The 22,857-nt window shown below is 34.8% G+C and overlaps 4 protein-coding genes across 6 annotated transcripts; 1 reads left to right on the top strand and 3 right to left on the bottom strand.

The window, feature by feature from the left end:
* Nucleotides 1-5,250: 5,250 nt before the first annotated feature.
* Nucleotides 5,251-9,414, bottom strand: LOC132268948 (cyclin-P3-1). Of its 3 annotated transcripts, none has more exons than XM_059769882.1 (4): nt 9,143-9,414; nt 7,639-7,707; nt 6,124-6,531; nt 5,251-5,831 (listed from the first exon to the last, which is right to left on the bottom strand). In XM_059769882.1, coding segments are annotated over exons 1-4 (735 nt in total). In that variant the 5' UTR covers nt 9,145-9,414; the 3' UTR covers nt 5,251-5,575. The 3 variants fall into 3 exon arrangements, with proteins under 3 accessions (XP_059625865.1, XP_059625866.1, XP_059625867.1); XM_059769883.1 differs by lacking the exon at nt 7,639-7,707 and adding an exon at nt 7,090-7,205 and having other exon boundaries at nt 9,143-9,412; XM_059769884.1 differs by lacking the exon at nt 7,639-7,707 and having other exon boundaries at nt 9,143-9,407.
* Nucleotides 9,415-12,137: 2,723 nt separating this feature from the next.
* Nucleotides 12,138-15,085, bottom strand: LOC132268947 (chloroplast stem-loop binding protein of 41 kDa a, chloroplastic). Its single transcript, XM_059769881.1, has 6 exons — nt 14,663-15,085; nt 14,402-14,523; nt 13,826-13,928; nt 13,599-13,737; nt 12,879-13,156; nt 12,138-12,510 (listed from the first exon to the last, which is right to left on the bottom strand). Exons 1-6 carry the CDS (start codon nt 15,041-15,043, stop codon nt 12,328-12,330), a joined length of 1,206 nt encoding a protein of 401 aa, XP_059625864.1. The 5' UTR covers nt 15,044-15,085; the 3' UTR covers nt 12,138-12,327.
* A 1,269-nt stretch (nt 15,086-16,354) lies between these two features.
* On the top strand, nt 16,355-18,577 carry LOC132268337 (uncharacterized). The gene is made up of 6 exons (XM_059769194.1): nt 16,355-16,446; nt 16,532-16,669; nt 16,766-16,888; nt 17,423-17,659; nt 17,769-17,933; nt 18,162-18,577. The coding sequence occupies exons 1-6, from the start codon at nt 16,402-16,404 to the stop codon at nt 18,456-18,458; spliced, it is 1,005 nt and encodes a 334-aa protein (XP_059625177.1). The 5' UTR covers nt 16,355-16,401; the 3' UTR covers nt 18,459-18,577.
* Nucleotides 18,578-19,114: 537 nt separating this feature from the next.
* Nucleotides 19,115-21,935, bottom strand: LOC132268946 (uncharacterized). Its single transcript, XM_059769880.1, has 5 exons — nt 21,754-21,935; nt 20,188-20,538; nt 20,018-20,098; nt 19,855-19,926; nt 19,115-19,524 (listed from the first exon to the last, which is right to left on the bottom strand). Exons 1-5 carry the CDS (start codon nt 21,805-21,807, stop codon nt 19,315-19,317), a joined length of 768 nt encoding a protein of 255 aa, XP_059625863.1. The 5' UTR covers nt 21,808-21,935; the 3' UTR covers nt 19,115-19,314.
* Nucleotides 21,936-22,857: the final 922 nt, after the last annotated feature.

Here is a 22,857-nt window from a genome sequence, read left to right as displayed (position 1 = left end):
CCCATTTATAATACAGTAATAGTAGCTAATTAATTGAATTGTTATTATTATTATTTTTTATGGTGCCAAGCATTAAAACTTGGATCTCCCAGCTTTAAAATTCAGTTGACCCCTATTAATTCATTTGATTGATGCACCACCCATTTATCACAGGGATGACCCACCCAGTGGGCTGTTCCATCTTGTCAAAAAGTGTAATTGTGGTCTCATGAATACATATCAAACATTAAATGTGAATTTAGTATTTTGAATATTTATATTTTGAGAGGAATGGCCAAATTATAGATGTAGTCAGAAATGATCAACCATTTTTGCTCTCTTTTTTTTTAAAAAAAAGAAAAAAAAATCATACCATGTGAAACTTTAACCTTACCTGTATATCTATATTTGAATGGATTTTTTTTTTTTTTTTTTGGGAGATATGGTGGTAATTTTGAATGATTTAAGTGTGAAAATGAATATCAACTTAGAACACAAAGCTGACTTAGCTATTTTTAATTTAATGGATAAATTGTACTCACACCTCTTGAGATTTGGGTCAACGCGATTTAGCGGATCGTCAAACACTCCCTCAATATTGACCCCCATAAGATTTCAAAAGTCATCGTACACATCCCTCTATTTAAAAATGATCATTTTAACTTTTGACTTAGTCAACAAATACAAAAAAATTATAAATTACAAATATAACCTTATAAACTAAATTTTGAAGGACCAAAATAACCTTATAAACTAAATTTTAAAAGACCAAAATAACCTTCTCTTTAACCCACCACACCATACCCTCTTTATCTCTCCCTTCCCTAACACCACCCACCACCATACCCTCTCTGTCTTTCTCACCACCACCATACCCTCTCTGTCCAATTAGAGGCAAAATTCCTCTGCGAAAATGACGAGACCGTACACAACCACCCACCCACACACATACTTTTCGACAACGGTGGCGATCGAGACATCCCCAATGCGTTGACGCTTCAAATCGAGGAGCGAATTGGCAATTCCTTGAGACGGCTTTCCATGGGGACGTCAGCTAGTGAATCACTCACCGTCGCCGCCGCCACCAGACCACCACTGCCCTTCACGTGCGCTTTACGCGTTTGATTTAAGGTTGGATCGAGGAGCATCCTGATCTGAAGTGTTATGTGGTGGTGACGATGAGTGTGTTGTGTTTGATGCGGTGGTTGTGGCGGTGCATGTGTGGGGCGGTGGGTGTGAATTGTTTGGCGGTGGGTCTGTGGTTGAGGTAGAATGTATGTGTGGCATTATGGGTGTGGGTCTGTGGTTGTGGCGGTGGCGGTGGCGGTGGGGGTGTGGCGGTCTGTGGTTGCGGCAGAGTGTGGCGATGGGTGTGGCGGTGGTGGGTGTGAGGGTTTACATGGTCAGGTTAGAGTTATTTTTGTCAATTAATAAGTTCAGGGTAAATATAACTTTTAAAACTTCAGCAGGTATGAGTGTAAAGTAGTGTGTTGACCCTATGTTAAGTAACGTTGATCCAAACATCAAGGAATGTGAATATAATTTACCCTAATTTAATAGTGATATTAAGGAATCATGAAGGGGAATTTTTTTTACAAAGTGGTTGCCCAATTCTTAGATGACCATGAGCAACAAGAAGTCAACATTTGACCTGATGAGTCAAGGATAGACACCTTTTGGGTCGCGTAAATTAAAATGGCATAAATAGCCCACACGCATACCAAAAAAAACACACGATCCGACTAATTTGACTCGAGTATGGTAGTAATACACCAATTCGCACAACAACACATAACACCTACCTTGGCTCCGCGTATCCCCCAGATCAGGTGAAGCACGTGAGGTGCTCCCCCTCTCAAATCTTGTCCCGTTGGGTTTCTTGAAACACCTGCATACATTTCTCTTGTTTAACCTAATAATTTATATATACATATATATATTACTAGATAATTCCCGTCAAATTTGATTAATAATATTATTTAAAGTTTCACCATTTCAGACCTAATAACCATCATTTTTCTTTCAAACATTTCTTCTAATAGTTCTGTAGATCAACCTAAATATTTATGCTTACAATTCAAATATTTTAAGAAATAATATGTCAAATACTGATAGCATATTGTTAAAGAATTTAAATATTAAAATTACACGGTTTACACAATTTTTAATAACTTAAAACTTTTAAAATATATGGTTATTTCGGCATATTAATGTCCCTGCCCATCTAATCAAATGTCAATATTAAACAATAGGAAATGTTGTGACACTTCAATGGTAGAAGAATAATTAGGCAAGAAAGGACTTGTCACCAAATGATAAATTTATTGATGCATAAACAAGCAAATTTGGACTAAAATCCACTTCATTGCATGGTAGGTACATTTTAGTACACTGTGAAATACAGTGTTTTTGATTCATTGGTCTTTATATGTCTGGAATCTCTTCCTATAATATATTATAATAACAAACAAAAATTTCATTAACCGTTGAAAGATGAATAGTATTAACTTATGTTTCCTTCAATTAGTTGAGGGTTAATGACTCTCATTTACCTAAACAACGTACGAGTGTTTTTTTCACCATTTTTCTCTCCTCGTGAAGTAATTTGGTCCGCTCATGTCAGTGGTGCGTGTTAATCACAATTTTCTTATGTTGGAAGTTCAAACTGATTCTGAATTTGGATTAATGATTTTTATTCTTTTGGCGATGGAACAGCAAGCAAGGTAAAAAGAAGTGGATGTATAAAGCAGCCTTAATCCAACAATAGAAGAAACAAAGACATATATATACATCACAAAAGGACAAATATATACAGAGACATAGTCACACACACACACACACACACACACACATATATATATATGTATAAAAAGATAATTAGTTAATTAAAAAATTTATATTTTGCACAATTATGTACTTGGTACTGATCCAGTTCAAAGCAAAAAGTTAAAAAAAAAAAAAAAAAGAAAAAAAAAAAAGAAGAAGAATTTCCATGAAATAGTAAAGTATATAAGGTGAAAATGTAAATGTGATAGCAACATAAATTTTTGTCCCTTCATATGTAAGATTGAGATTAAACATGTAGTAGTAGTAATTCACACCTAACGTGAAATTCTGAAGAGGAGGTATGAAAGTTTACCTTGGACATGCTACTCGAGGTAACTACATCGGTTACACGTGGCACACATGCGGAGGTTCGGTTCAAGCAAACTTTTATATTAATTTTTTATATATGTTCATTTTTTTTTTATATAAATTAGAAATTTTAATGAGATGGAACACCAATTACCAATATTTGTTTTATCACTATTTTATAGATTGTGATGGTATAACATGTGCACTATTATTATTATCATTAGGGAAAATTACATATAAATGGAGTCAAAGTTTCATATTTATTTAGAGGCTGAGTCAAAATTTCATATTTCTCTAAAATGGATTGCTGAGGTGGCACATAGTTTTTTACTATTTAGAAATTGTGGTGCCTAAAATACCCTTCCGTGAAGGTACTACTTTTTCTTCGAAGGTACTACTTTTTTGAACTGAAGGTACTACTTTTTGGCGTCCAGATATCGTATTTTTTAAACACCCGCGAAGGTACTACTTTTTTGAAGTGAAGGTACTACTTTTTTGCACTGAATGTACTACTTTTTTGTTAGGGAAGGGCATTTTAGGCACCACAATTTTCTAAACAGTAAAAAATCATGTGCCACCTCAGCAATTCATTTTAGAAAAATATGGAACTTTGACTCAGTTTCTAAGTAAATATGAAACTTTGACTCCATTTATATGTAATTTTTCTTTATTATTATTATTTATTCAAAATGTATTAATTTTAAAAAAAAAGGCTCATGTGTCACACGCCCTTCCAACTCGGAAGGTAAATTTAAGTATCAGTAGGCTTCCCAAAATGTGTGTATTGACTTAGCCGAATTTGACCCAAATAGTAAAAATCTATTATCGATGCCTAAATATATATATACACACATATATACAAGTAAAAAAATACAGCTGGGTACATTGCATGTTTTAGTGCGTGTCACGTGTCCAGTGACTACTAGCTAGGGGTGGACCTCTCGAAATAATATCGGCTGTGGTGGGTTAATATATATATATATATATACTGATGGAGTCTTGTCTTCTGTAACAATGGCCATGACAAACACCTGGTTATGGTAGATGTGATTGACTTATTTTGTCATTTATGGTGCTGGATTGATGAGAGAAAAAGAGAGTCCCCGGACCCCAGTACCAGTAGTGAGAGAGAGGACAGGATAGGATAGGACAGGACAGTCCCTATTCATATTTTATTCTATTCTATTAGTATTAGTATTGTATTGTATGTATAATGTATTATTATCTGACGTTGCTCAGACCAAAATGGCATCAAATCCGCTGAGGCTCAGAGATGACGTTTCTAGGAAACCACATCGAACATTCTTATCTAAACCATTTACCACCCGATAGGACGAATGTAAATTAGTAATAATGTTATGTGGGAAGGGCTTTTTTTGTATTGATTGTGTTAGCGAATCCTATTGGGCCGGTCCACTTTCTTCAGATGCTGTGACTCTTTCTAAAATTGGTCTACCACTGTTTACTTTTCTGGGCCTGTAGCACAACTTTTTTGACCCAGAATAAATATACTGGACTTTATTGTGCCGTACACACTTCAAACTATGATTAAATTCTTTAATTGAAGCCAACAAATGCCTTCTTTTAAATCATCACGGTTCTATCAAATAATTACTAGTAATTTATACACATATCAGTGTCTCTGTCATTGTATAGTCGATAAAAAAGAGGTTTTAAAATGGAGTGCATAGTATGAATTTTTTTAAAAAAAAGAAATTATTAAAATTTTCCATTTTATGGTTTGAATATCATAGAATTCACCATAAAAAGAAGAGCATTATTGTAGCTTCATGAAACTTTCTCGAGAAATTAAAATTTTTCAGTGCGTCTGTAAAAAACTTTTATAGGAAAATTAGATTGTTATGGAAAAGTAATTCTCTAAAAAATTCCTTCTGACAGTAATTCTCTAAAAAATTAGTGGTTATGGAGAGTAATTTTCTTCTGACAGGCCTTCCATTCCCTCTTTGGCTCTTCTACCACCAAAACGCATGAGCTCATGTGATATTCTTCACCCTGATACATAATGGCCAAGGCAGATAATTTTTCCTAAAAGCAATCCTGAATCATCACACACCTGAATAGATAATGCTAGCCTAAATGTCTCCTCCATTCATGAGGTCAGTGGTAGCAGCAATAGGAAACAGTGAACAGAACTTCTTTTCTTAAGCATACACACCTTTTGTATACAGGCACTTTGTCTAAGGATGACCCAAACTTCATGGGGGTAAAAATCAACAGACGATTTTGAAGAACTTTGAAGACGTACAATCAATCAGAAAGGAAGCAGATAAATTCAGACCAACCTAACCTATACACTATTATAAGACACAAAAAACATTCTGGTTTCTCTAATAATCATCCCAGCGAAACTCTAACTTACCAATTCAACAACCATTTTCTAACTTGACACGTGTCGTGGATTGAGAATTTGTAATGTTACATTTAAATTTCTTCCTAATTTTTATCTAGCAATTGTTGAAGTGCAGGTTGAATCATCTTTGGCTGACCAGCTCTCTTTGATTCCGCAAGCCAGGATTGGCCATTCAATCTCGAGGCCTCCACCGGCTTCCTTCTCCAGCTGTGAGCAGTACTTCCCAAACGCTGGAACGCTTACATAAAGTTGGAAATCTAGACCAAACAAGAACTTCATCTCCAATCTGTTCAGCTCTGATGTGCTTACTCCTCCCACTTTTGCATAGTATGCATTATTAAAGAACCTGAAAAAGATGTAGATTATATAAGAAGCCTGCATTAAATAAGAAACAAATAAAGGGTGCAAAGAATAACACTCATTGTATGATGGAGCCATATGGCGATAATTATTATATGATGGAACCCAATTCTCCTTTAACAAATGATTTTGGTTTCATGCACATGAAAAATGATGCAGGTGAACAAGTAAGAGCCTTAGATATCACTAAAACCAATATACATACTTCCAATTGTAAAACACTTTTTGCAATATATAATCAAAACAAAGTACATCTCGATTCGGGAATTAGTACTCACGCATCATCAATAAATTTTGCCGCTACCATTACACTTGTTATTAGAAGCCGGTGAACATTGAGGGAAGTTAGGTGAATATTTGCGCGTTGAATGTATCTATCCACATAAATCCGAGCAACAACAAAGCAAGAAGGGCTGCAGCACGAGTATTTGAAGATGCGATCAATATATTGTCGAATGCCCAGAGAAGGTGCTCTTGAACCATGAAATATTGTAAGAACATCTTTGATTTGTCTCGTCTCCAATAACATTTCATTCTTTTGAACAGATCTCTCAAAAAGGGTAGAAATAAGTGACAGAACTCGGGGTATTCCTGGATTTTCCTTGCACAATTCTTTAAGCCCCAAAGCTAGATAAATATCTGAGCTTACTGTCTCACATTCAAGTGCCAAAGTTCCCATATTCAAGCTGTGGTGCAACAGAGTAACATAGATGAGCTGGTCAATGTATAGAATGCACACTCATTCCACTAGGGAACTGAAATAAATGCGTCGATATATTTCACAGAATAAACAAGTGAAAACACAAAAACTTGACAAAAAATCTGAAATTGTTAAAAAAAACTAATTGCACCAGACAATTTACATGGAGCTAAAAAAAAATTATTCCACACCAGGTAAGAAAAAGAACCAATTCCCAGTTTAACCACCCAGACAAATCTGCAACATGCCATATAAATATAATCTCAGTTCAAAAATCTTGATACTGGTTCTTAATTTTGAAAGAACATTGACACACATGGTGTTAGTTTATTAGCTTTCCATCTCATCCACGTTTTGATATTCTCAAGACAAACTTAAGGAAACTTTAAAAGTCTGGTCTAGAATGATTCTTCCAATATTTGTCGTCTATCCATTTTTCACTGTCGCTGCCAGCTTCTCAGCGATAGAAAGTATTTAAGTGATTTAATTTGAAAATGGAATTTTCTAGGTACTGAAAAAAAATTCACATCCTGATGTCACTGACCATGAATCGCCCATTCTGTGTTGTCCTTGTTATCTGTGCGCTTTTTTTTTTTTTTTCTTCTTTAATTTGTTGTAGCTCAAAATGTCAAACTTACTCTTAAGTTTGAACCATCCATCCTGACCAAATGGGGAAGTCTGGAAAGTTAATGAAGATCAACAGAAGCAATAAAATGATAAAACCCCAGCAAGTTTCTTAAATTGCTATCATATTCGAAGAATCCCCATTTAATGTTTAGACAACACAAAAAAAGATATCAAAGGTAAAATTTGCATGAAGAACAATCTCAAGGGATCATAAAATATACAGCTGCCATTAAAATGGGTAGATAGAATGAATATATAAATTATGCAGTATTGTTTGATAGGGCCACAGGATGACAAGAGGCTCCTAATGCGGGCCAGTGATATGTACAGCCAAACTCGCTCAGTATCATCATATGGACTACTAAATAACCCAATAAAATGAAATGCAAGGTTTAGAATAACTGAGAAAAACATAATAATTAAATACATGAAGCAAGACACGCTACAAGACAAAAAGCATTCTCACCAGCCCATCCAAAGCAGTCCATGATGCGAGTAAGCGAAGAGAGCATTAGTAATCACTAACTGACTCAACCTAAGAAATATAAATCCCAAATACCCAATTAGCTACACAAATACTTTTCCCACAGAGCTCTATCTACAGCCACATTCTTGTTAAACCATAAGTTATCACTCATTCTACATTCTTTTGCTCCTTCATAGTTGCTGCATTCACTCATCTTCATTGAAGAGTGAGCTGATAATAAATTATTTCATGTTAACATACCGGTGCAATGGCCATCGTGTTTTCATCATTCACCATGTGTCTGACATTTTCTCCTACTTAATTAGCAACATCTAAATGTTGCTACTATATTGTGTGATAGGCACAGGGGAGTTCTATGGAACAGCTATTACACCTGCCATACTTTATGGTACCTAATGTTGGGCGGCTAGGAAACAACATTTTGCATAAAGTGAGTATGGCAGAAATGCGAATGCATGGATGGAACGGATAGAATTATAAATTATCATATTCTGGAGATGGTTGGAGTAGCACCAATTGGAGGAAAAATGAATGAAAATCGATTAAGATGGTTTGGACATGTGCAAAGAAGACCTTTAGGAAAAGTGACATAATAGTCCACATCGAGGATAATACTAGGAGAAGAGGATGACCAAAAGTCCCAAAGCTAATGTGGGTAGAAAGGAATGGAAATATAGGATTCAAGTAACTGTGGTGGTGTTGTTACCTATACCAAGTATATCAATGTGGGATAACCAATATTCCTCAACAGGAAAACATAACTTTAACAAAATTTAAATGTAAAGATTTTCTGTGATTCTAGCACTTCCATTATGATCAAGAGAAGCAAAGAGAATAGAAGAAGAAGATAACAAAACACTTCCTTTCCTTCTTTTTCATAAACGCATCCCAGGTAGAGAAGAGAAGATTATAAATTTCTCTTCCCAGATAATAATATATTATTCTTTGGCCTTTTCTCTCTGTAATGGAATGGTTTTAATGTAAAACTCACGGCTTTCATGGGTTTCATCTTAACTATCAATCGAGCTCAAAATCTCTAACTATTAGTAGTACATAATTCTGCAAATCACGTTCCAAGACTAAGCAAAAACAAAACATCACTGTAAAGTTTTAGATCCAATACTTCAATTAACACATAATTCAGTAAATAAACAAGAAAGATACAGAAAATCAGTAAAATCTAAAGACCCCTCAAAGTAAGCACCAAACCCCGAAATTCACATGAAATACACAGAAATTATCTCATATAAATTAGTATCAGTTTGGTTCAATCCCCTTCGATTTGATAGTCAAGAACGAATCAGACAGACCCAAATCCCTAAAATAACATGTTGAAGAAATAAAGCAAAATTTAGCAGATCCTAACTCGTTGGGTACAAAGATCAACTCCAAATGATCGAACATCAAGAAATGCAAGTGAGATTTGATGCAACACAATGCATCACAATAAGAACACAGAGAGAGATAATAGAATGGGGCTTACATAGGTTGGTGAGAGATCTGTATTGTCTGAGTCGGTACTTGTTTCTTCTACATGAGCACGAGGCACGAAGATGATACGGTGGAGACAGAGAGAGATTATATCAGAATCGCAGTTCCATTCTCTCTCTCTCCCTCCCTCCTCTGAGAGTCACAACCATATCTCTCTATGTTATCAACACTTTTTGCCACTCAGAAATTGCTTTATTTATGCCACAATAAACACAGTCTCTCTCTCTCTCTCTCTCCCCTTTTCTCCCTCCAAATTGGTTGTCTTTTAGGTCACTTACACAACAAAAGTCTCTCTCCCCCTATTTAGTTACTAAAAATAATTTACTTTACTTTAGTGGCTTCCAAATTTTATTTATATCACATCACATGGACTCCTCTTCTTCCCCCTACATACATCACTCTCCGTAACACCCACTATATATATATATAGTTTTGTATATTGGAACGGAAGAGTGTCGGTGTCTAATGGCCCCACCATACTACACCTACTACTATGTGCCTAAGGTGTGGAATTAATTCCCCACCATTTATTCCACATCTTTTGTTGAAAGGAGCATAATATATCCAATGTTCAACAATTAGTATTCGGTGTGCTATGAATTTTATTCTGTCTGAATATATAAAATTTTAATTCAAAATATGCAGCAAATAAAAGATGTGATTTAATTTTAGATTATTTCATTTTTTTTTTTCAGATTATTTCATATCAAATTGTAAATATCACTATAAAAAGGAAAAATAATATTCACTGTCCATCTTTCCTTTTGTGAATGGTGTGAGGCCCATTGACACATGTGGTACTACACGCAACACCATTCATAGTCAAGCATTATATCTTTTTTTAATCAATATTTGACACCTCAATTGATTTTATTATTATTTTTATTTTTTTACTATTGTGTTAAAAAAAAAAAAAAAAATACTCATGCTTACCGAACTTTGCTCAATTAACAAGATATTTGGACCGTAATTTATATTTAATTTGTTAAGCTAATGAATTATAAATAGAAAAAAAACTTATTAATATAAAAAATAATAAAGAGATGTCTATCATATAACTATGCAACTAAATGAATCTAAAATTAAATAATTAATATATTATATGTTTAATTTTAAATAACCAATATATAGGATATTTTAATTGAATTCTTACTATTGGATGTATTAACATTAATTCATATCTAATATCTAATTTGTTATGACAAGATTATCAAATTGGAATCATTATCAACATATCAAATTTTATTTAATCAATATTTAAATAAAATAATTCAATGGATCGACGGTGGAGATATAACCCTCTTGTGGACCCACCAACCGAAAGATATACAGTAGTAATTAACGCCGCAAGGTAAGCCACCGACGGTGCGTCACTTCACTTGTCTAAGCGTTGATTGGGAAACACAATAATAATAATAATTTATGATACAAGAAGTTTATTTAGTGGTGTTTGTAGGTAAAATCCATTTATAATATAAAATCCACTTATAATATATATATATATATATATATGTATGTATGTGCGCTGCTGATTAGATTGGCAACAGAGGAGAAGAGGATTGAGTTGTAAGGTCATTTTGTCAAGTTGTTTTTGGACAAATCGGTGTCTGTTGCACCTAATCGGACGATGGGGCCTTGTTTGGTGGTGTGCATGGTTAATTGAAAAACGATTCCATTACCGTCCTACTTGATTTGAAAATGCTTTACAAACAATACAAACAACAAACTTGAATATACTCGTGTATATATAGATATACTATAATGTGTATATACATGTAGATGATGACGTTACTATTGACATTTATTAGATCACTTTTAGGTTTGCCAGGTTGGCTCGACTTAATTAATCTTAAACTAGTTACGATCAGCTTCAGTTGGATTGCCATTCCAACCCAATTAATTATTACATTGATTGGACTTATCAACACACTTACTTTCTTGTCTAGAGTACTGCTACCAACAGCAACAACTTCAACTTCAGTCACGAGCCCAGAAATTTAACAAGCAGAATATATAAGATTATATAGTGAAGTATTATCAAAAACTATAAGTAGAAGTATTTTTAAGATTTTATAAAAAATTATAGATAATTTTGTAAATAAAAAGAATTATTATGTTTGAACTTTTAAATTACAAATGACACGGAACAATACTCACTGTTAAAAAGTATTCGGCGTATGACGGGTAATTGAATCAACATCGATTTTGAAGCATGAATTTATGCAGAATAATGCTACATATATATTAGCCACGCACTGCCTATATTCACAAGATTGTAGCATTTTTTGAAGCTTCAGATTGCAGCAAATGCATTGCCCAGTACATGATTAATTGCTGCTGTTTTAAATGAAAATGGATTTGATTTTCTTGCACCCTCGCGATGCTTAGGTGTTTGATTGTTCGTAGTATTACTTTCCTTCACTATAAATAAGCAGGGGAGGAGGATGGTGTTCGAGAAAATAGCATGAGTTAGAGGCCCTTTGATCGAATTTCACTGTCATTATCAAAATTAACAGCTGAAGTCTGAAGATGATGTTCTAGCTCAAATAGATAATTGAAGCAAGGTCTTCTACTGTATATATACAAACATTATCAGCAGAACTCCTGGCATTTGCCAAACAATAAAATCTCAACTTTTCTAATCTCTAGTTCTTAAGGTGCGGATAAATGAGGTAATCAGCTCACTACAACCCCGCGAAGGCACGAATCTGAGAACCCCCAACAACCCGACTAATTCCCGAGGATTCGGAAGGGCGCTTTCCCACCCGGGTCGGGTAAGTCACTGCAGGGACAGTGGAAGCTAGCCACAAAGAACACCCAATGGGGACTTGAAACCTAGACTTTGAGCCTACAAAGCACCAAACTCTAGCAAGCCAACCACTGGACCATGTCCGAAGTGGATTCAGCGATACACGCTAGCAAGAAAAGGGCAGCTATCATGCTCTTGAAAACCAATTTACTGACGACTTAAATATAAAGAATAAGACTAACTGGTAATTGAATTTCATTGTATTACTTTGAATGATCAAAATTGATATATTGGTTCTTAGCAGCATCCAGCAAATACATGAGAATGAAACACAAAACTGCGTCTCACTTGTACTACATACAAATTATACAACGGGCGACAGCCACTGACAGGGAAGTTACATGCATCAATTACTTGGCATTGGATTATTACACAGCTACTGGCACTTTCAGCGACTCCAGTATCCTATCATCGATCTCAAATTGCATGGCCTTTTTGTCTCTCCCAATCTTCACATACTCAGCAAACCGCTCCTTCAAGTCTTCAGGAAGGTTTGTGGTGCCACACCACCCTAGATTGTCCTTGGCAGCTCTTGGTTCTGCATAGAAGTGCTGCAGAAGTACATTGATCAATATGGGTTATCACAAAGTGCAAAGTGTTAATAGTGGAAAAAATGACACATTATTTTGAGAATCAAATGGTTCCTGCCTAAAGGAAGATAAAATGTCGATACAGCTTAAATAATACAGGAATTACGTGGATTCCATCCATTTATAGCTTATAAACCTAGAATAGTTGGATGATTCAAATGTTTTATAATATATATAGATTTATCTCAACTATTTTTTAAGTTTGTGCAGTAAGTGAAGTCTTTAATCACCAAGCAATATAACAACAATAATAGAAATGACGTGTCCTTAATCCAGTTTTCTTTCATTCATTTTCACCTTTTTATGTCAATTTAAAGATATCGTCATACCATGTTACGGAATGGAAAAGCTTTCTTTGCATCAAATCCAACAGCTTTGGGATCATAATGCACAATCTCAACTGGGAGGCCTGCAGCCTGAGCACATAGTTTGGCCATGCCATCCAACGTCACAGCACGATCACTCACACAGTTGAAGATGTTACCACTTGCAGCAGCTGGATTCTCGACTGCAAGAGTAAGCATGGAGGATAAATCCCTAACATGGGCAATGTTGGTTAGTTGCATTCCGGAGCCAGGTATTGGAACTGGTCTGCCCCGAACAATTCCTGTTCAAAGTTGATAATTTTCTTATCAACAAAATGCCAAAAAGCAGTGAAGCATAAACACTATGGGAACAATTGATCATAATAATTTGTGTTTAAACCACTTTCAGTGACGAAATAGGAAATGAGAATTGAACAAACATTACACCATGTCATTGGATTCCAAGTTAAAATCCTTTGCAGCAATGAATATAACCATACACATAGGCACATAGCCACAGCTTACATAGTTACATGTACAAGATTATACAACAATTCAAAATGCAAGGAAAAAAAATTAAAAATCATTAAGTAAATTCAAATAATAGCCATAAACAGGGTCGTGGCCTAAGAATGAATGAGGGCATCTTGGTTCCAAACAGATTTAAAACCTGACGAATATGTGTTTAGACTTTCTGGGGGAAAAAAGGAACACAAAAAATATTGCTCAAAGTTATTCACTTACGATCAAAGAACCACTCCTCACAATCTTTATTGTTGCCGGAACCAATCATGTATTGTGGACGGAATATAGCCCAACTACTGAAAATCTCTGAGATATATTTCTCCACTCCCACATGACTAGCATCAGCTTTGACAACGTCCTGCGATATGGGTAGTTTAGTTAAGTAGAACAAATTTTGCTTTCCTTTATCTTATTAGGACCATGAACATAATCAACATATAACATACCCCTTCGACATGAGGAGGCTCATCAGTTGGCTTATAGATTCCAGCACTGCTGATATACAAAAATTGTTTTACACCCGAACTTTTGGCCCAATCAACCACAGGCCTATATGTAAAGATAAATATTAGAATGTGCGTGTTAAAACTTAAATTGGTCACCTCAAGTACACCATTTTAATTATATAGTTCATTTGCAAAGCTGGTGAATTATAGAAGCACAATTCCTATTTGAACTCACCAAAAGCTTGTGGAATTGCCATTGCCTTCGATACATTTTGAGTTTAAAAGAATTAATCAATATCATTATTTAACAATAGGATTTATTATCCATATTCCACAATAATGTTTGTACAACCAACTACACAAACCATTGTGAACTTCTTTCATGCACATGGACTTCATTCATGTTGCCCCTCTCTCATCAAATGATTATTATTAAAATTCAATAATTTGTATAAGACATAAATTTACTCAAAAGCTTCAACTTCTATCAAGCAAAAGACTGAATAACATTACATTGAATAAAGCCAATTAATCAAGAGAAATAAAATTCAATTTCAATATTTGAAAACAGCAAACCTCACAGTATCCAAGTCCTTTCCATTGTTATCCAAGACCACATCAAAGGCCGCCCCTTCCACCACCTTCCCAACTTCCGCGGGTTCTCCCCATACTGTGCTACCACCAGAACTCACAATTTCCTGCAAAATCATCATAAAAAAAAATAAAAATAAAAATAAAAAAAATTCAACAATGAAGAAAATTTCACAATAGAACTCAAATTGAATATGTATAAATACACGGTGTGTGTATATGTATGTATAATGATGAAATCTTAACAGAGAATCTGTTGAATGGGGGCTTCTTCATCTTGTCTGAAGCTTCTTGACCAACAGTCAATATGGTGACCTGATGGCCAGAACCCAAGAGCTCCTTAGCAAAGTAGAAACCAATGACTGCATGCCCACCACTGTTGGTGTTCACTATAAGGACCTTCTTCTTCTCTGCAGCACTGGCCTTGACAGTGAAGGAAGAGAGTGAAAGGCGTCTGGAGCTTGTGGGATATGTGAAGAAAGAAGGGGAAATTGACAGAGATGAAGAAAGAGACGAAGAGTGAGAGGAGAGAAGGAGGCGGGAAGGAGAAGAGAGAGAAGGTTGAGGAAGGTTGGAGTTTTGGGAGGTGAAGAGGAGAGAGGATGGGGAAGCAGCAAGAGTGGCCATTGACTGCTTTTGATGATCCTATGAGAGCCAGCAGTTTTTGATCCAAACATATAGGTTTATATTTACACCTGCTTTTTCAACTACCTTCGTTTCCCGGATGAATTTAAAAGTTACCCAATTAATTAAAAAAAAATTACAAATGTAAAAAATACTAAATCCAGATTTATATTTTGACCTCTCTATCTATCTATTGGATAATAAAATTAATGTAGATTTATGCTTAGGTAAACTTTGTCTATGTTTGGCAAAGGTTTACGAAGGTCGAGCCTCTGTGTTTGGCAAAGGTTTACGTTAAGGTCGAGTCCATCGAGCGGGGTATGTAAAGTAACTAGCCGAAAATTTATGGTTTAATTTTTTTTTTCGTAAATATTTTATGACAACCAAACATAAGAAAATAAAAAATAAAAAATATTTTTTGAAAAATATTTTACATCCAAACTTGTACTAATTGCTCTGTTTCAACATGTCTTCACATACTAATTTAATCAACATTCAGATCTTAACCAGTGAAAAGTCACAGCTCATGAAACAAAAATTCTTATGTTTTTACATTCTAATTTAATCACCCCATTGCTAAATACTATTTTTTTTAATATATATATATTATATATTCAACAACTAAAATTTTTACAAATTTTTAGATCTAGACAACTACAAACGTTCAGTAAATTTATTAATAAAATCGATTCACATAAATTACATTCAAATTTAATCAACATTCAAATCTTAACTGGCCGAAAATCACATCTCAAAAAACAAAAACTCTTATGTTTTTACATTCTAATTTAATCACCCCAAAGCTAGATACTATTTTTATTTTTATATATTTAACAACTAAAATTGTTACAAATTTTCAAATCTCCACAACTACATAATAGATTCACATAAATTACATTCATATATTGTTTTTTTTTTTTTTTTGGTAATCCTTAACAAGAAGTGCACTAAGACAAATTCAGTTCTATTTAGTCTGCCAATATAATAAGGAGCATTACACCCTATTTTATTTTATTTTTTTCACACTAACATGAAATACTTGAGCTTAATTCCGGAATACATTTCATTGGTGATAGAGTTAATTGAATGTGCCCAGCTAGTACTTTAGGAACGGTGGGTCCTAGTCTGATGCCAAAATAAAATTGTAAGAAGCCTTGAAAAATATCAACCGTCCGATTATTTTAGATCATCCTTTTATCAAGGGTTATAAAAGGAATTCACAGAAAGTCCACTTCACATAATTGGAACGTTGGCGACAACAGCGCATCTATTTAAACACCGCCTTCACTAAGGCTCCCAAAAACTAGCCGTTACCCTTCTCTCTCTATAAACACAATCTCTCTCTCTAAATCTAAGCTCCAATGGCAGTTTCAGTCGAATCTCCATCTCCTGTTAACCTCAACAAGGTCTGTTTCTTCTTTATTCTCCTAATTAAATCACATGACTAGTTTCAATTATTGTCTATTAACTGCTTCAAAATTGTGATTGCAGGAATCAAATAGCTTTATGAGTTCGTCTCCTATGTTCAGCCCTTCATCAGATAAGCGCTTCTGGAGCACGCTCCGAGGCCGTATTGAAACACTTCTCGACAATCGGAAGCCTATTTATCAGTCTTCTTCCACACAAACGGTGAGTGTGTGTCTTGGATTTTTCTATCAATTTCTATTTAATTTTTCTTTCTTCTCTGAGAATCAATTTGTGGGTTATGTTGAAAATTGTTGATAGAATGCTGGAGAATTTGACCGTGCAAAAAGAATGAAGGAGGACTCGTTGCTTCTGCTCAGAGGTTTTGACTCTGTTGCCTATTCTCTGTCTCAGCTATCTAGCAATCTAGATAATGCACTTCAGGTAACAAAAACAGCTCACCAAGTTTAAATTGGATTGATATTTCTGGGGTTTGTTCTTTTGGATCAGTATGGTCAGATTACAAATGGTTTCTCAAACTTTGGCTCATTTCTTTAAGAATGTGTAGAAAACAATCTATTTTCGGATTGAGATTTAGGTGCAATCAAAGGGTAGTTACTACTTAGCTTAGTCAGAGACATGAAGGGGTTGAATTCTTTGAGTTTACATGAAAAAATACCCAAAAAATTCTGTATGGTCAGATAAGAATTGGGTTCTCAAATTTTGTGTCATTTGTTCAAGAATATGTAGAAAACAATCTATTTTCTGATTTAGATTTAGGTACAATCAAAGGGTAAGTCAGAGACAGGAAGGGGTTGAATTCTTTGAGTTTACATGGAAAAATACCCAAAAAAATTAATTAGTCACATAAGCTACTGATATGAAGAATCTCCATACATTTGTAATTTTTGAGAAATTTAAAACCCAATGGGGAAGCATATTTGGCTTAATATTCTATATTTCTCCTGTCTTTTTCAGGGAGCAAGAGATCTTGCAAGACCACCCACATTAACTGAAATGTTTCATAGCGCAATGGAAAAGGCTAAAAACAAAGAAGATGAATCTGAAGAAGCAGCAGAAGAGAAAGGAGAAGAAGATGAAGAGGAAGCCAAGAGAGGATTGAAAAGGAAGTTTGCTACTCAAGAATGTTGTGTGGAAAAAGAAGATGATGATTCACATAAGGACAATGAGAAGAAGCTCAATAAAGCAAAAAATGTTGGTCTCTATCTCTCTTCTGGTTATTTGCTCAATAATAGATGTGATACTAAGTGAAAAAAGCGAGCTTGTGCTGATTGCTACTTGTGTTGTTCATCATCTTTTGCAGCTTGCGATTTCTATGGCGAGCAATGCGGCTTCATTTGCAAGAGAACTGAAATTGATAAAATCAGATTTGTGTTTTGTGCAAGAGAGATGCGCTCTGCTTGAAGAGGAGAACAGGAGGCTTCGTGACGGGTTTGCCAAAGGGATTAGACCTGAGGAAGATGATCTGGTTAGCCTTTACTCTATTTGATCACTTCATATTCCCTTAATCAGAAGTTTTTAGGCTTAAAATCAAGCAAGCATGAAATGCTTATTCCTTACAGAAATTTTCTTGGAACCACACAGAAATTTTCTTGGAAAATTACTCCAAAAAAGTTTCTCCATGAAAAATATGCATCCAAACAAACAATCATAAAATTCTTTAATCTTAACAATGTGGAACGTCTGTTTTGGTCAGGTGAGGCTTCAACTGGAGGCTCTGCTTGCTGAAAAATCCAGATTAGCAAATGAAAATGCGAACTTAACTAGGGAAAACCAATGCCTGCACCAGCTTGTTGAGTACCACCAACTTACCTCCCAAGATCTGTCTGAAACCTATGAGCATATAATAAGAGGAACTTGCTTAGACTTTTCGTCTCCACCGCCATCCATACCAGAGGAGGATGGTGATGAAGTTTTAACAAAGACACCAAAAGGCGGTGAGCGTTTTGGGTTATCCACTTCTCTTAATGAATTCTACTGTCAAGAACAGTAGAGGCAGAAGATCTTCGTAAGGGGGCACAGGACACGGTCTTCTTTTCATTTTAGATCTGGTGTTGAAGTTTCACTCCCAAGTGTAAATTTTGATGTCTGTTATCAGATGGATTTTTTATACATTGCTTGCAACTATGGTGTATCGGTTGGCCTAATTACATCTAATAGTAGAGAAGTAATTACTAGTATTGTTTTTTTTGGGCTGCTTTCTTCATCTCTCAAGCAGAAATAAATTAAATTTGGCGTGACAGACACAAAATTAAACTCCACATGAAATACAAAATTCTTACCTAACATATAAAAAACTCATCTGAATTATGAGATGGCCAAAATATTGGATGGTTGAAAAGCAACCACCCAAATTCTTTAACCAACTACCCTGGTGATTTGTAACCAAATTAGCATTGACATTTAAATTTCATACTAAATACAAAATTCTTACCTACATAATCTCAAGGCAGTTTATCTGAAATTTAAATTTTATACTAAATACAAAATCTATATGACATGGTATCACCCCAACACAAAGTGATGGGATCCACCAAAATAGATGCATTCTTACTTATGTGTCTCTGTTAATTTACCCACAAACACAATCTTGCAATTACCTTTAAAATGTGACAGTGACAAACAAATCCCACTTCTTAAAATCCCCAGTGCAAAAACCATATAGATTATCTATTAAGTTAATCAAACAGCAGCAACTACTTCTCCAAACAGGCAAGTCAAAAAACTATGGACATGAGAATAGAAACCCATAAGTAGTACCAACAGAAACAAAGAAGAGAGGACCATAATTACCAACATATTCTGCTTTTAGAGGTTAGTCACAAAAATACTAGAATAATTTGGTAAATTCAGTTCTTTTTACTTCTTGCAGCAACCCTCTTTCTCTTCATAGCAGAAACCTGGGGTTCAGCAGCTCCATCAAGAGAAGAATTCCCGCCAGATGTTTCTTGTGTTGGCAGATTAAAGGCTGCTTCAGTAGCTTTAGCCAGATTTGAAATCAAAAATACGTCCTTCAGTTTGTCAATGATTTTAGAACAATTTCGACTCCCTTTTTCAAACTGCAACCAAGCAAAAAAGAAATGAAATAAGCTTGACATCTCTAAAGTCTATAAAACAAAAGGAAGAATTTTAATATATCTATATATGCATCTATTACTATAAATGCAGCTTTATTTGAAGGCCAGCCATTCAAGATAGTAACCAAATTAAATTGTTGGAGCTTACACACATCCAGCTTTTATTATTGTCAATATATAAACATTACACATTGAATTTAGCTTCCAGTATAACAGAAACAACAACAACAACAACAAAAACCACAAGTTGTTCTCTGTTGAAAGGTAAAAGACCAGTATATTAGGAGCAGACGGGGAGTAAATTGAACATACTCCTTCAAGTTTTGCAATAGCAATTTCCAAATTCTTACTAAGCTGATTGTTTTCATCTGTCAAGGCTTCAATCTGCATACGACAAAAAAATGAACAAACAGTAGGAATATAGGTAATGGAAAAATGATAGCACACTAAAAGAGTGCTAAAGGACATAACCTACTTTCTTCTGTGACTCAATATAAAGGCCCCTGTAACTGAGGTCCCCCTGTTTAATTTCACTTTGAAAGTACCTCTTGGCTGCCTGTTTCAAATGAAAACACACGTCCGTTATCAGAAATATTGGACTAAAATGAAAGAAATAATGATGTTAGATCTAAATATATTAGATGCCTTGGACTTCAATTCTTCCATTGTTTCAACAAGATAGTCAATTTTTTCTTCCAAGTCTCTCTCATGTGGGAGTGGCTCCGAGGAATTTTGTTCAACATTTGGCTCGTCTTCTTTCTCGCTTTCAACAAGATTTATTTCCTCAATCACAGGCTCTATCTCTTGGTTTCTAGCATGTGGGATTATGTTATGAAGGCGCTCAGATCGCCTAACAATAGCTTTTTGGTTCTTTGATGCTTTCTTCTTCGTAGGTAAGCAAGCAGCGTCTTTTTTCGATAAATCTAAGAAAGCAGAGTTGGGTTGCATTTTAGTCCCAGGATTCACCATCTCCAAAGAAGGATTTGCATTTTCAGGCTATGAATAAAATAATGTAGTTAGTGAATAAGTTTTGATAAAATAAAAAAAAATAAAAATAAAAAAAGAAGAAAAAAGCAACAATCAATTTCAATCAAATGTAATTCTATTAAATCAAAATGATTTTCTAACATTAAATCAAACATTAAATACTTTCATGTTGCGTTTGGGAGCACTGAATCGGTGTTTTGGATTTGGAACAAATTTCCAAATCCAAGTCGACGATTCTGCTCCTAAACATAGCATCATTGTAAAAATTTCTTCATTAGTTATAACAAAAGTAGATATCACCAAGAATGTACATTTGATCCACACACACACACACACACACACACACACAAAAAAAGTTAATTTGGTAATTGAAAGCCATATTCTTCAACATGAAACCCTCTTGTTTGTTATTATTAAAGTAAAAGTGTCTTTTTGAAATAGTCTTCCAACGATGATCTAATAACATCTTTAATAAATAAACATTCTTCTGAAATACAGAAACAACAAATTTTCATTTTGCAAGGGGGGAAAAGAATCATATACAAGCCCACGAGAAAAGGTACAGGAAAAGAAAATGTAAACGAAATGAAACAACATTGACAAAGGGAATAATTTGGGATTAGTCAGAATATGCAATGCATTTATGTGTCCAAACATGGGCATTCATCTACTCACAAAATTACTGAAAATCTATTGCCAAATTAAGAGATATGCCAAAAATTATCTCTGCGTTCTTAAATATAACATACTCCAATGTATGACCCATTCAAAACCCTCCAACCCCAATAAAACACACACAGAGATATACAAAAGGATAATTTAATTTCACCTAAAAGGCTAAAAAGTGTTTAAAAGAGGACACAATAGCCAGAGTATAGTGACAAAAGCTTTTTGCTCCTCACAAACCCACATGCACAAGCACACTCAGAGATGCATATATATAATGTGTGTGTGGAGAGAGAGATGAGAGTATATGTCTGCATTCTCACCGGGTTCTTGTGGTTTCGGAAAAAGAAGAGAAAAAAAACGCTTTCCGTTCTTTAACTAAAAACCCTAATCGCCAAACACCCCAGTCTCAACATACACGCACACGCACACGCGCGCGCGCACATATATATAAGCACGTAAATACTCAAAGATTGAAAATAAAAAAACCAGATCTTTTCAATAAATAAAATAAAAAATGAAAAACAGATCATCAACCAAGAGAGAGTTCAAATATACCATGGTATCAGCAATTCCTTCAACGACCTTTGCGGCTTTGGGTTTCCTACCCATTCTTCAAACAGATTCAAAAAACAGAAAAAGATCTTAACCCACTACTCTCTCTCTATCTTTCTCTCTCTAGAACATGCAACAAGAACACTGAAGTTTCTGGTCTCTCTTCTTCTAAAGGTAAAACTCATTAAATGATGGGTGCGAAGTTTTACTATTAATGGTCCAATTAGACTCTCTTCTGCTACACGAGTGGGCCCACGATCAATCGGTAGATCACGCGTCGTCGATCACAATGATTCTCCGAATCGCATCCTCAATCAGGACCGTAGAACGCGTAAATGTGGGCACTGATCCGCTGAATCTTGAAGACTTTTGGGAACTAGGAATACCCAAGTTGACGCTTCTTACTATTTGCCCACGTAAAGCAACAGTCAACCTCCGTCAAACGAGGGCGTTTCAATTAACTGACCTCTACTAAACACGTACCTCAAACATCATTGATGTGTAGCACATGCGTCACAATCGCGGTATGTGTTGTTGTCGTGCTCGCAATGTAAAATAACTCCAAAGAATAATGATGTAAATTAGTTTGGGGTGGCAAATTACAATACCATTCGTCATGACACAAGATAAGTAAGTTTGGGTTGACCTTAAACGAGTTTGAATTATAAATGGGTTAACACGATTAACTCGTTTATTTAATCATATCGAGTTAGGGTTGAGGGGATTCAACACATATAACCCGTTTATACACGTTTAACTCAACATGTTATAATTATAAATATGACATGTGTAATATGTTATCTGTTTAAATTCAATTATTATGGACATTTAAGTCGTTTTAACATAAATATTGACTAAGTATTATGATTTTTTTTTTTCTTATTTTGAATATTTGGGTTAATTGTAACAATTTTTTTCTAATATTTATTATTTGATTGAATATTAAATGTTTCGTTTTGATAGACAGTTCATTAAACGGGTTAACACTTAACTCGTTTAATATACAGGTCGAGTTAGTATTAAAGGTTTCTGACACGATTATTCAGTTGGTTGGTTTTGAGTTTACCTATTTAGTAGAATACACATACATCGACACGACATAATTAT

The sequence above is a fragment of the Cornus florida genome, unplaced genomic scaffold (genome assembly GCF_030987335.1).
Source record: "Cornus florida cultivar Cherokee Brave unplaced genomic scaffold, ASM3098733v1 CherokeeBrave_3.0.0_Hap2_Chr08, whole genome shotgun sequence".
NCBI classification, from domain to species: domain Eukaryota; kingdom Viridiplantae; phylum Streptophyta; class Magnoliopsida; order Cornales; family Cornaceae; genus Cornus; species Cornus florida.
The sequence above is the reverse complement of the archived record's forward strand: the minus strand, read 5'-3'. Positions and strand labels throughout refer to the sequence as shown.